Source organism: Anguilla anguilla, chromosome 13, assembly GCF_013347855.1.
Source record: "Anguilla anguilla isolate fAngAng1 chromosome 13, fAngAng1.pri, whole genome shotgun sequence".
NCBI lineage: Eukaryota > Metazoa > Chordata > Actinopteri > Anguilliformes > Anguillidae > Anguilla > Anguilla anguilla.
The window spans coordinates 21,778,836-21,793,532 of NC_049213.1; the positions used below are offsets into that span (position 1 = coordinate 21,778,836).

The following is a 14,697-nucleotide window of genomic DNA, read 5'->3' on the forward strand; positions in this document are numbered from 1 at the left end:
ACAACGGCAGTGCCCCACTTGGAATTTGAACCCGCAACCTCTCAATTATAACCCCTGTTCCAGCGCTGTTGTGTTACACAGCCTCGTTTGTGGGCCCTGTGCCAAGCAAGGCCCTCTGCTTCCTGTCCCCTTTGTTCTTCCTCTCCTTCTGATTTCAGAACACACTCCTTAATAGGCCTTTGAAAAAGCCCGGCCTCACCCTTGTGGTAAGAATTACAGTCAATAAACAGTGAGCATTGTCTGTCTATCGAGGCTGACATTTTCCCAAACAAACAAACAAACAAACAAAGAAACCACACCGACCACATGGATCTGATCCTCCATACAAAGTACCCCTGAAAGGATGTGTAGGGCGATGCAGCCTGGTGGATATGCACTTTCTCTGGGATATAAATCATTATTGTCTATATTATTCTAATAACTAATTTTACTGTGCATACTGACATAATCACAGTAGGCTAATGAGTATAATAGGAAAATGGAAAACTATCAATCCAGTAAACACAACGTCACAAAAATGGTCCAGCCTACTTTCCATAGTCTCTTGTGGTAACTTCCTTAGTTTTTGGTTTGGCTTGTGAGCTAAGACGGCATACGTAAAAGCAGTTGCACGCATATCCGTGTATGCACGCATACAAACGCACGCACGCAGATCTGGTGGGCGAAGAAGCCTCCCTGACACAATGCTGCTTTCTGAGTCATTTTTCCACTGCTGGGGAAGCAATGCCGCTTTCCCCACAGCACCTCGCCCTTGGTCAACGAAGGGCAGAACTGCACTGCCTGGAAATGTCTCTGAGCTTCTCTGCTCCTAATTGTTTCTTATGTGTATTTAGGGCATATAGCAAACAAACAAAGCTTCAATTAAAACTACAGCTGTGAGAGGCAGCACGTGAGGCACTGGGGAAATTAACGGCATTCTTGGTGAAGCTCCGTGTTTATACCGAAGCCACCATTATATCTCATTTGATTGAAACCGTTACCATGTAATCAAAAGGCGCGCTTTTCATTCGTCGCACGTACAGGAGAGGCCTGCGGCAGCCTCGCGCATTTCAAACGCCACGTCGAGGAATTCGGCTTGAAAGGATTTTCAGCCTATAAGCCCTTCAGAGAGGAGAGCATGTTGAGCGGGTGCATATCTGTACCTGTACCAGAACCTGTACCTGAAGAGAGGGGTATTACTGTGCAGTCCTACTCAGGGCTAAGGGGAAGATGTCCCCCTGTGCTTGTGCTACGGTACACAGTGACACACCTGCAGCCCTGTGTTTCATGTTTACCTTGCGCAGACTGCCAAATTAAAACTCAAGTGTTTTCCAGGGAAACAACTTTAAAATGGCAACTTACTGGCCAATATGGGTCTGGGCTCTATAACAATTTAAATCATTGCTTACTTATTTAAATGGGTCGCTGTTTTAATGAAGTAATCCACTTCAATCACTGTATCCACAATAAATCTTTAATCAATATTTAAGAAAAAAATATACATGTTTTTTTTTAATTTTTTTTTATAAACAGTCCTCAACTAACATGATTAAGCCACTTATTGTTTAAAATGAAGGCATTAATGAAATGTTTATGCCTGTTACATTGCCTCTCAGAATGAGAATGTTGACTGATTTCAATAAATCATTAAAAATGATATATGAATGAATATGTGATTGAACCTGGCCAGAATCAAGGAATACCCTTTATTTTCTGTGCTAAGTTGTACATGACAAAGTCTGTTCTTTTCCATTTTATTTCCCATCTTAATGTATACTGTAGTGTTGCAATCTTGATATTCTCTTGATATTTTACTCTGACTTCTTTCATTAGCACTCATGATATCATTAATAATCTCAAACTTAGCAAACAAAATGTATTTGTTATTGATGTAGCAAACACTCATTAAATGATGCTAAGCTACTTTTGAACATTTTCCATTTTGTTGCTTTTTCTCCCCTCCTCCTTATCTCAGAATGCACTCTTTTTTTGGCGCTGGACAAAGCCAGGTCTTTTCATTGTGGGGAGGAGGTGTGCACGCCCTGGCAGGCTATGGGAACTTGCATTCGCAGCAATGTTAGTCCCAGAACATAATGTCTGTTGTTCAGGTCTCGTGGCGCGCCTCTCTGTGACGGTATTGATTTTAGTGCTAGCTTTACCTTTATCTCCAGTCGCTAGTGACGGTTCTCTAACCGTGTTAAATGCAAGGTCTGTCGCTCACGTTGCTTAAAAGCACCTGCCAAATACCTGTATTGCAAATTACAAACAGGTTTAATTGTTTCAAATTAGATTAGACCTTGGATTGCAATAAAAATCTTGCGATGGAAGACTAGGTAAGGGAGACTGAGGTGTGAGTGGGGACCTAAAGCAGGAAGGAGCTCATTAAGCAGGACGAGCCTGCAGACTCTGATCTTTCACCAGAGTTCCCACAGGGTCAGCCTCAGCCCAAGAACATAACCCGGCCTCTCCATATAGGTGAAAGGAGCAGCAGCCCATTATCTTTAACAGTGAGCCTGATGGACATGTGCATGCGCACAGAGACATGGATAGATACATACGGGGAGAGTTCTCTCTATGGAACATTCTGTCATCAATTAGATGCACAGCATCAGTTGGTAATATTGAGTACTGTGTGAACCTGATGAATTTGCATATACACAGGTTTATACAATTTGCCTCCTGCTATTTGAGTTAATATGCATTATTATTATTATTATTATTATTATTATTATTATTATTGTTTTTATTATTATTATTATAAGTAGTAGTAGTAGTGGTGGTAGTAGTAGTAGCAGTAGCTGTAGCAATAGCAGTAGTAGTACTAGTAGCATATTTGTTTTTGCTATGACAGCTTTGTCCTGTTTCACCGTTCTCGGACAGATGTCCTGTTTATACAGGAGAGGACATTGCTGTCATTATTTTGCTGACTGAAGTCAAAGTTCCATGCATTAATATCTTTAAAACGAGCTTGTCATTAAAAGGAACGCTTGACCTGAAGAGGATAAATCCATACATACAATTTACATCATATTATTGTAAGCATAGCAGTTATTTATGACTTAACTACAGACTATAAAAACTGCATGCAGATACACTCTAGAAGTACTGTAACAGACTTATTGTACACTTTGCTGGTTCATCTTACTGTAATAATTTGAATTACTGTCCATTTTACCAGTGCTAATTGGTGGAATGGTTGTGACAAGCTACAGAACGTGTTCCAAGGACTGGAAGCAACTACGATAAAATGTAATTAATTACACTTGATTTACATTAAATTCGTAAAAAAATGTTTCTTAGTTTCAGGGTGGCCATCAGTACAGATTTCATGGTCGGGCTGTCAGATGCTGGCGTCAGAGTGTACAAAAGATTTTTACACTGGAAAATCAGTTCCTTGAGCTCCAATGCATTTCCCTACTAAATAAAGCAATGGGACAACATGTTCAGTTTTAGATTTTACACAAAGGTAGTCTCACTTTACTCAACAAAAAAATATGCAAATTCCGATTAATAAAAAAACAAAGGGGTATGCGTTCTATTAAATGAATGCAAAATTTAAAAAAAGAAAAATTTGGGTATTCTCCCAAAAGAGAATGTGAATGCCCATCGATGCAAAATGATTAATTAACAGATAATTTACCACACAATGCATTCGTGAGCCGTGCGCTGGAAAATGAAAGGGGAATAACAGGTTGCGGTGCCACTGGTTTGCGGAATGAAATCGTTCGGAGCAGCGGATCCTGCCAAACCATTAGAACCCGATAACAAACTTCAAACCCAGAAATTGGCAGCGCTTTCCGGCCCTATTATACATTTGATGTGTTCATAATAAACTGTGCTCCCCGGGGGCCAAGAATCTATCTGTACATTCGTGCAATCCGAGGTTCAATTAGAGGCTGGCGTCTTTTAAAGGCGCTGATTATGAAGACACGCCTTTAAAATGTCCCTGGAAATGATCTGGAGGGAATTACGGCTCGCTCCACTGCTGCGCGCTCCACTGCTGCACTGCTGCACTCTCCACTGCTGCACTGCTGCGCTCTCCACTGCTGCGCGCTCCACTGCTGCACTGCTGCGCTCTCCACTGCTGCACTGCTGCACTGCTGCGCTCTCCACTGCTGCGCGCTCCACTGCTGCACTGCTGCGCGCTCCACTGCTGCGCTCTCCACTGCTCCACTGCTGCGTGCTCCACTGCTGCACTGCTGCGCGCTCCACTGCTGCGCTCTCCACTGCTCCACGCTCCACTGCTGCACTGCTGCGCTCTCCACTGCTCCACTGCTGCGCGCTCCACTGCTGCATTGCTGCACGCTCCGCTGCTGCACGCTCCACTGCTGCACGCTCCACTGCTGCACTGCTGCACTCTCCACTGCTGCATTGCTGCACGCTCCGCTGCTGCACTGCTGCACGCTCTGCTGCTGCACGCTCCACTGTTGCACTGCTGCACGCTCCACTGCTGCACTGCTGCACGCTCCACTGCTGCACTGCTGCACGCTCCAATGCTGCACTGCTGCATGCTCCACTGCTGCACTGCTGCACACTCCACTACGGCCCGCTCCACTGCGAGCTCCTGCTGAGTCAGCGCGAACGGGAGGCTCTTCACGTCTCGGATAAATAAATAACCAAATGCTCACAAAGGGGGAAAACAACGGGATTCAAATGAAGCCTGTATATCAAGCACGGAGCTGCTATTGAAAAGCCAAACTGTGGACAGCTACGAGGAATGCAGAGAAAGAGAGGGACATTTTTCCCTCTACCCGTTCACATCCAGTGTGACTGAGAATCATGTCACTACATGACCACAATGCACGGTCAAAGGACAAAAGTCTTTTTTTCCCATTATATCAGCGGATATAGGTGTTTTGTTGTAAAACGTTTCTTTCAGCTGTAGGAATTTTATTGGTATCTTCTGGGTAAAAGCAATTAACTGGTGTGTTTGATGGAGGTCTGGTGTATAGCCTCTGATGCCTAGGTCTGATATTCTCCGTGAAGCAGTTTCCCCTCCCTTCCCTGTACTCACGTTGAGCTGCAGCGTGTCCATCCACTGCCCGACCACCTTGTACCCCGGAGAGCTGTTGTTGTTCATCTGGTACTGGAACAGGTCGTAGCGCCCCGGCGCGTCACCGTTCCTGTTGAACGTCACAGATGTGCCTGCGCTGCCTGCAGGAAGAGAAGACGGTGACACGTGAAGATCGCCATTTTTCACTTTCACTCGGGCCAGGGCCTTGCTTTTGAAACGGCTTGACACTCAAAGCATTTTGAGAAAAGGCAGTTTTTTATGGTAATAGTTAACAGACATCACTCTGTTATATTGATCTTCCCTTCCTCTCGTTACCTTTGTGTTTCAGTGACCCAGAGACTGTTTCTCTTGCAGGCTTTTGGACACATTACACTTCAATGCAGTGCTGAGCATTTGTGTGTGTGTGTGTGTGTGTGTGTGTGTGTGTGCATGTGTGTGTATGCCTGCGTTCATGCGTGCTTTTGTGTTTGTCCCTGTAGATCTAGCCTTAGCTGATACACCAACCTGCCTAAACGGAGCACAGGAGCCTAGCCAGGACCTAATTAAGTCACAGTTTTAGAAAGTTACAAGCAGGATAAGCCTTTTTGAAGAGCTGTGCTGGATGCTCAAAGAGAGACTCTGTGGGGAATAAAAAGACTGTGTTTTATGACCCGTTACTAATTAGTCTGCATCAACAAGTTGCATTTAACTTGTGAGTAGTTTTTAACTAAAATAAAGCTGTGTCACTGTTCACTAAGAAAGCTAAGTAGCTAGGTAGTGTGTAAAAGTGTCCACCTAAAGTGTGTTACTAAAAGTAAAACAAAAGGTAGTTATTTCCAAGGGACAGAGTAGATGTACTGACAGGTCTTTCAGAAGAGTACTTTTCCAGATGTCAGTCTAGATTAAGGCATGCTTTTGAGGCTCTACAGAGAAAGCTTGGCAGCTGTGCCATCTTTAGCCGCTTCATATCCATCGCTGAACTGGCTGCCTGTGCACCTGTGCTGGGGGGTGTGCAGGGGGTGGAGAATCTGCCTTACATCCGTAGCCACAGTCCTCATCCACACATTCAATTACAGACAAGTGCACAGGTGCCATGGTGTCACGAGGCAGGTACCGCCACTATAAACGTGAACACTGACACCAAGCCTTCCGTCTGAAGCCTCGTAGGTGGAGGTGTCGTCTTTTGTTTAACCAACAACAACAAAACAAAAAGAAACACCAATGCGCGAGCCAGTCCAGACTGTCAGCCGTGTGAATTCCAGTGTGTCTGTGGGTTCCGCCGTATATTGTGCACGCGCTCACCTTTATTGATTTTCCTTCGCGGTTCGGATTGCGCGGCTTTTCAAAAGCCGTCGCCGAGCAAAGAGAGCTGTCAGTCACAGAAAAAAAAAAACAAGCCTATCTCGGAGCTCACAGCAATGCTGTGGAACTAAGCGCATTGTTTCCCTGCGTCTGCAATGGCGGCGAGGAGCCGATGGATTTGGACTCAAATTGACAGCTACGCACCGCTGGCTCTGCTCTAGTCCTTTTAGATATAATTAGTACCGTCTCTCCTAACCTTAGCTTTAAGGCCTTGTCACACGTCACAATGTTTGATTTCCACCTCAGGAGTTTCGCTATAACAGTGGCTTCCACCCGATAAGCATTGCAGAATAACGACCCGTAACATCAGGGCATGGTGATTAGAATAAAGGAATCAAGAGTCAAGAAATGTCTACCTGTAGCAAACAATGATGAAGTATGGAAGGTAAAACTTATACTACGGGTGGTAGTGTAGTATAATGGGTAAGGAGCTAGTCTTGTAACCTAAAGGTCGCAGGTTTGATTTCCAGGTAGGACACTGCTGCTGTACCCTTGAGCAAGGTACTTAACCTGCATTGCTTCAGTAAATATCCAGCTGTATAAATGGATGCAATGTAAAAAATGCTTTGAGAAAAAAAATAATAATAATATGTAAGTCGCTCTGGATAAGAGCATCTGCTAAATAGAGTATGTCCCTATGAAACACAATGGCACTTAATATGTTACAATATATACATGATATGTATTTAGTTTCCAGTTTGATCACAACTGATTAAAAGGGCCTTTATCACCCTATTAGTATTCACAGTACTAGTGCCGCCTGCGTGTCATGCTGTAAATATGTGGTTCAGAAAGAGGCCTCTTAAATGTTTCTTTTTTCAAGAAATTTGTATGCGCAGAACTATGAGGTATTTTCATCTTTACACTGGAGGCTACAGTAAAAAAACACTCTGAATAGGGCTAAAGCAACCAAACTTCAAGTGTTCTTTTCCCCCTCTTTTCACATGCATTTGTGTGTTGTGCTCTTTCATCTCTCACACTTGCACACTGGAAAAGCTCTCTTCATGTACCTGCTACTAGATTAATCACCCCCTCCCCGCACCCCTCAAATTATTATTATTATTATTTTTGTTGTTTTTGCTTTTGCTATTTCCATGAGGGGAAAAAAAAGAAAATTACGGGCTCTGCTAATGGTTTAGAAAAATCCTGTTAATATTCGAACAGTATCAAAATTGGTGCATAATTGTCACGGTTCCTATTCCCGATCACCAGATGCCGTCTCCTCCCCCGCCCTAGTCCCCATTTTCGGTTCACCTGAGTTTGCTGACTAATTCTGCACACCTGTTGGCGGGTGTATGTGAGCTGCATTCCTTGGTCTTTGTGCTCTCTTACATGTCAGTCTGCTCGTCACCTCGTGTCTAGTTTTTGCGTGCTATTCCTTCGCGTTTCCTCGTTTGTTATTTTGCGTTGCCGGTTTCTACGTTTTGACGTTGTGTTGCCGTTTTTTTTTTCTTTCCCGCTTACGACTGCCTCAGTGTTAATCGCTGCGCCTGGGTCCCGTTCCTTTTATTGAGCCGTCACAATAATGGTCTGTTCTCAAAATGAAGACCAGTCCACTCCAGTCCATCCTGCTACCATCCTGGATCTGTCATCATGTAATTAGACCCCAGGCATCCAGGCAGATGAACTCACTTGTAGACTCCCCCTTCGGACTCAGCAGATTCACTAAGTGTTCCTTTATGTCTGAACACACTGTAATGTCATGTTTCTTTTTTTTTTTCTCTCTCTCTCTCCCGTCCTTTGAAATGTAATATTGTTCATAATGATTATGCCCTTTGATCTATCAGGGCAGCAAGCTGCAGATCAAAGGCAATCATGACCAAGTTCATATTGGAAATCAACACCGCGTGTCTCGAGAGCTTGCTTTGGATGGATCCCCTCCCCTTTGTCCTTCCCATGTTTCATTTTTTTTTTCCATTTTTTAATCAATAAGCAGTCTGAAAATATATTCAAACACATGAAGCATCCCATAAAAAAATCATATTACAAAGATTACCAGCCAATATCTTAGGCGGAAAGCCAAAATATGGACTGTTCCGATTTACAGCATACACATTTAAAGATGAACGCCACTCTGCACCCGCAGTGAGATATTTCAGTTTATAATGAACGCGGGCTGTTCCAATAACCAGCAACTCACAGCCAATAACACCATACAGAAATGTCATAAAGAACCTTTTTAAAGCTCTTTATTGCTTTTATTTATTAGCTTAGTAATAAGTATAATTATCTGTCTGAGAACTATGCATGAACTGGCTGAATTTCACCTTTAAAAAGGGCCATGTACGCTCAAGATTCAACACAAGGATCTCACTGAGCATGACGATGAAAAGACCACTCAACCATTCAGTTTTATTTTTCTCTCGATGGCATGGCGTTGTAAGATCGACTTTCAGCTTGATGCCAGCATATTGTATGCTTGACACTTATTGTAACTGTCATTTTCTTAAATTGGCATTTACCTATAATGAATCTCAAATCACTGTTGCTTCCACTGTTGGTGGACACGTTCATATAATGTGATATAACACATCTCAGTCTGATTCATTTTACATAGAACTATAATGGGTGCAGAACCAATTATTAATTTTCTATAGAAGACCTGTCTATTTCTCTTAAAATCCACAATGCATGCTACTGCCATGAACACCTTTCATTTCCTCATTCATGGGTAATGTACCCCTGTGCTGGACCCCTGGTTTCTTCTGTTTAGACTTAGACTCTTTACTTGTTTTCAAAAAATAAAAAATAAAAAACATTATATACAGCATTGTGTGGTTGGCACAACGTGATGTCTAGATGTGATGGAACTTTAGATGAGAAATTCCCAAAGGACGGGATTGGACAGGATGTAATTCCCTCACTTAACACAAGCGCAGGCTTCGGCCAAACAGCAGCTACCCTTCTCCAAAAGGGCAGACCCACTATGACGAGGACATCAAAGCAATGACTGCCTTTTGATCTCGCATTGCACTGATGTAGATGACCTCAAAGATGTGCACTTAATTGGGGAGTAAAAGTATCTGATGCCCAAAACAAGCCTCTGAAGTGAGGCAACTGAGATTTCCAAATTTCACCCCGTGAGTCAAATAGGAAAACATGACGTAAATGCATAAAGTAAATTGTTTAGCCTCATATTCATTTTATAATGCCCAAGAAACTTGATGGAGCCCAGGCAAATGGGCTCCCGCAAGTGAAATTTAAATGCAGGTGAACATGTTTTGGAGACTAAGTAACTCAAAGACAAACCTATTAGTAATTTAGTTTCATTGCACACGTGCTACACAGCCATTACTACACATACCTTGCCTCTAATGATGTCAGCAGCTTTCTCTGTTTGATATCATTCAGGTTCATAAATCTCTGTTTTTACACTAAATCATTTTTCAGGTCTTGGGCCCTCTGAACAAACTTTCTGCTTAGACTAGTTTTAAACCCACTGGACCAGAGGTAGAACAGGCCTAAGAGATCTTCTGTATTTACGAGCGATTTTTTTGACAGGCTGACTAGAACAGACTGTATTCTTAGCAATGAAAACAGCCTCCCTACAGTTTTAGTAAAAACATTCTATTTTAACGCATATTTAGAAAATTCAGGCTTGGGACCAAGTGCGATACTATGACAAAGGACATTATTTACTGCAATGTGACACTCTCGTTACCAATCGAAACCTCCGGTAGCTAAGAAGCAGAGAGAACAGAGGCTCTGGAAAAAGCTTCGAGAATCTGTGGTGATAGCAACACGTAGCTGAGTTCTGGGGCTGTTATGGAACTCATCCTCATCCCTGCATGGCCTCATTAATGGCTTTTGAATATCCAGCGAGGGAGCCAGTGCGGCCTTTTGAATATTTCCCCAGTATGTGGGAAATGTCAGGGAAAAATTTGATTCTGAATGCTTTTTGTTTGCTCTGTAGGAGGGTCGTAATGTTCTTGGCTGCTCATGAAACAAGAAGTTGTTATCCACAGCATGAACTGTAAATGGTACTTCCTTTCAAGGCTTAGCCTGCAGTTTGTCTTTCCCCTTCCTACCCCTGCAATGCACCCCCCCCCCCCCTTCCCCTCATCATATTGTATTATGGGTAAGCAGTACTGCGATGTGCGATGGCAGATGAACGGATTTCTGTGGAAAACTCATGCCGAGGCATTTGCCCATTGTCTGCCGCCTAAATGCGATCGCATAAACCGAACGGAGGCTGCCTGGCAACTTGTGCACCACTGCTGCCTCACGTCTCAGCCTTCCCAGAATGCCATGCCTTCTCATTTCATTTCACCAGTGCAGAGCCGCACAATTCAGCTTTTGTGATTGTGATGAAAAGCTGAATTATTTGTACACAGGGGAAACAAAGGGGAAAACATTTTAAGTTGAATGAAAATAAATGTAGTTTTATTTTATTTGTTTTTTCTTCTTCTTTGATATCTATAACATAATGCTTTCATGTTGGGAGAGAGCCAATGAGTAAAATGAAATTAGCCAGCTGAAATGAAAAGGCCTGTCATCCATCTGTCAGTCAGTGATGCTATTTATTTACATATTTATTTATTTTCCTTTCATTCCATGTATTAATATAAATGTATTCTATGCATACATCCTATTCCCGTGTGCCTCTTGTGATTCACAGCTGTCAGGTGCTTTGATGTACATTTGGAGACAAAAATGCGCATAAAATATGTGAGCCAAACAATTATTGGAAACGCTTTAACCTTTCAGACACCAGTTTAAGAGTCTTTGTGTTTCATGGATGTTGTTTTGTCTTGCACTGTGCTGTGCTCTGTTGCATTCAATGCTGTGTGCTGAAACCTCTAGCGATACATCAATATTCCGAATAAAAATCGCATGTACACACACACGTACACACACTTGTACACACGCGCACACACACACGCACACTCACCGTTGAAGCTCACACTGCGGATGTACTTGAGGAGCTTCTTTCCTCCGGCCAGGTCCATCTCTGGGCAGATTCCGGAGGAGTCGGGACACAAGTCCTTCTGCATGTTGTGCAGGGCGTGGGCCATGGCGTAGACCGCGTCGATCACAAACTGCACCTTTCCCTCCTGCTCGTATTTGGAGTCCATCCCAATTCGCTCCTTCCCTGTAGGGGTGGGAGGGGATGGGGATGGATGTTGAGTGGTGATGAGAGGGACAGGGTTAGGACTACAAAAATCAAACCAGTCAGTCAATCAATCAAAGTTTATTTATATAACACATTTTTCAGGATTTGTTGCAATGCGCTACACAGCATAGCCCAGCCTCAAGCCCCATAAAACAAGTCTAGGGCCGCAGTAGTAAAGGAAAAACTCACCGCAGCACAACTTAAATTTGCTTCGATTGCTATACACATCAACTCAGTCCGTATCACGCACTTTAAAGTTGTGAAATGTTGTACTACTACACCGGTACTCAGATGCATTGCTTTAAAGGAAAGCATTTGATGACTGCGCATGTTAAATCTCAACGCCAGTTTTGGAGAGTATTCTTATAACGGCTTTGGATTTCAGTGATCACATCATGCCGTGTCTTGTCTATGTGCAGTTCACGGAGAGCGAAAACTCTCAGGCTCTTAGCAAAGCTTTCATACATATTACTTGTCCCCACCTGTCCGGGATGATATTAGCAGTACGCCATTATTGTTCTTATGACCTGACTGTCTGTGGCAATGAGACCGGAGCTTACCTGGCCTTCATTTAATTGCATTTTAATCTCGAGGGGTCGCATTTCCGATCCGCTTTCCATGGATATACCCCCTTCATCAAGACTATTTGTACAGAGTGATTGCTAAAGGTTTAGGCAAGGCCTTTAGGATCGGGCTGGAAGAAGATTCTCATGGCCCCCAGGGTAATACACAGCCTGCTGCCGCAGTGACACGGGGAGCAGTAAAGAAAATCAGCAGCTGTCCAGGTTTGTTGGGCAACTGCGAGCTTCCCTTTCCCATGTTATGAGCTGCATAAGACAAACACCTTCTCATGTCCCATAGCATGCGCTATTCAAACCGGGATCATAATCAATATGTTTCTCTTTTCTTCTTGGGGGCCAACATTATGTGAAAGGGACTGTACATCAATTACTTGTGTCTTTCCATTTCCGTGGAGAAATAATTTGGATTTTACATTGGTTTCATGGTTGCCATTCTCATTATAAACATTATTAAAGAAAAAGGATAGTAGGCATTTGCATGTGAAGGTGTGTGAAGGTGTGTGCACCGCATGTGCATGGGTGCCAATTTGTGCCTCCATGTATCTTTCATCTCGTCCCATGCTTTTTCTGTACTCTTGTTTATCCCTCTGAACATCCAGTGCCCTGCTGATGCTTTTGATCAAGATTTTTTCCAATAACTACCCATTGACATCTGTACACACAGTGACAAAACACACACACACACACACGTCATGTCCTTGGAAGCATCCGTTTCCTTTCAAATGATTAGTGCTCCCTTCTCACAGGGACGGGACTCTGGGAGCCCTCGCCCTCCCCCTCAGGCTCTTTAGCACTTCTCCCCGGGTTTTCTCCAGCTCGCTCGGGCATAATTGCTCAAGCGTCGTTCGTTTCTAAGATGGAGTGCCTTCATCTGGGATACTGAAGGGCAAGGGTACTTTCCCCATATGAGTCACCAGCAGTGCGGCAAGAGCTCGGCCACGTTAACAGGAAATCATCTTTAGGATAGAGCCCTCTCCGCTTGTTAAAGGGCTGACCTTGCCAGAGCTGAAGCTACCCGTAAATAACCCCTGTGACTAAGAGACTCCAGGGAGCCCACACGACTGCAGTCCTGAAGTTAGGGACCTGTCACTCCCACGTAAAACAAACGCGCAACTTTCTTCTTGGGTAACTTTAGTTTCAAGTTCCACTAAAATCTATGGCACTGAAATGCAAGCACAACACCCTGAGCTGGGGTAGTTTAGGGGGAGAGGGGAGATGTCATTATGGTACTGTACAGTGCGGCCTTGTGACCTTTGGATTGCTGGTTCTTTATTTCCTTATTTTTGAGCACCAGTGAAAGTTCTAGCAGACTAGAACATCTGCTTCACTTCCTGTTCTGGCACCTTTTTGCACTTTGTGCCTATACTGATGTTTCAAATCAAATTCATGTAGATATATGGATGTTACATATGACACTATGCAGATATATGGATGTTGCCTATGACATCTGTGTGGATAAAAATGTTACACATGACATCTATGGAACCTTTGTGCTTCTTCACAGTTGAGTGTGTGTATTTTTTCTTATTCTGATTACGCAACTTCTGTTTGGTGTTCTTAGTGTCTGTACCTTTCCATGTTCATATAATTAATTTATGAACATTGCCTTTGGTATTTTTACCTTCCAGAGAAAGCCAAAAAAAGTATTATTGACTTCTTGACTCATTATATTGACCGACTCGAGTTTAGACAGGTTCTCTTATCTGTTCCATATGTACACGCGTGCACACAAAGACACACACACATACTTTTTTCAACCCGTACACCTGCCTGTTCCGTGAAACAAAGGGTTAAACATTACTTGAACTATATATAATGGAGCCTGCGTGACTCTGTCATAAGAAAAATTCTCTGCATATGTTATGACAGTGTTATGACTGCTGCCATAAGCTGTAGCATCATAATTGGTTATGACAGGTTTTGTGTCACGTTTATGGCAGTGAAATGTATGCTTTATGGCTTATATTTCAAGAAAAGGTGTTACACTGCAAAGTTTAATTCTTCCATGGTGCCCCTGCTTCTAGGGTACTCAAACATGAAAGGAAGTATCGGGCAGTTTGAACCTTACATTCTGAATTGCTGCAGGAAATTCTATACGGAAATGCAGAAGGAAATGAAACTGACCTTAGGGAGAGACCCCATGAGTATCGAGTAATCTGAAGAAATGTGTCTGCAAAGACCTTTCAGAGGTGGAATGGGATCCATACAGTAAGGCAGAAGGTTTTACATAACTTTAAACACAACTATCAAGCTTTTGTTTCATCACTTGGCAGCTTTTTCAAAATCGGGGTGAGGTTTGATATTACTCTGCTCATATCAAAACAACATTGCAGGTCTGGGGTGTTTCCTTCCCCGACCCCCATCTCTCTCCCTCTCTCCCTCTCTCTCTCTCTCTATTTATCTCTCTCTCTGTCTCAACATACATGTTCCTGGTGAATCTCCAATTCTGAAAAAAAAAGAAAAAACACACACACAGCTATTAGTCATTGAAATGGAGATTAAATGTATATCCTAGGATCTAGAACTGACTACAGTAGATCAACCCTTCAGGCAGAAGGTGTGGAGTGGAATAAGAACTCTAAGCACATCGGCTTTTAAATCATGTGACGCATTAATCTGTTGTCAGGCCCAGCATTGTAGTGGATCAGCACTGAGACAACAGTGCAGCG

General features: G+C 43.2%; 1 protein-coding gene across 3 annotated transcripts in view; it reads right to left on the minus strand.

Annotated features, from left to right (window-relative positions):
* The window catches only part of LOC118211455 (metabotropic glutamate receptor 7), a 190,862-nt gene that overhangs the window by 41,312 nt on the left and 134,853 nt on the right, over positions 1–14,697 (minus strand). For all 3 annotated transcript variants that reach the window (XM_035388665.1, XM_035388664.1, XM_035388666.1), the window contains exons 6-7: positions 11,226–11,426; positions 4,994–5,133 (exon numbers count right to left, since the gene is read on the minus strand). In XM_035388665.1, the coding sequence (XP_035244556.1) occupies positions 4,994–5,133; positions 11,226–11,426 (341 nt within the window). The remainder of the gene's footprint in view (positions 1–4,993; positions 5,134–11,225; positions 11,427–14,697) is intronic.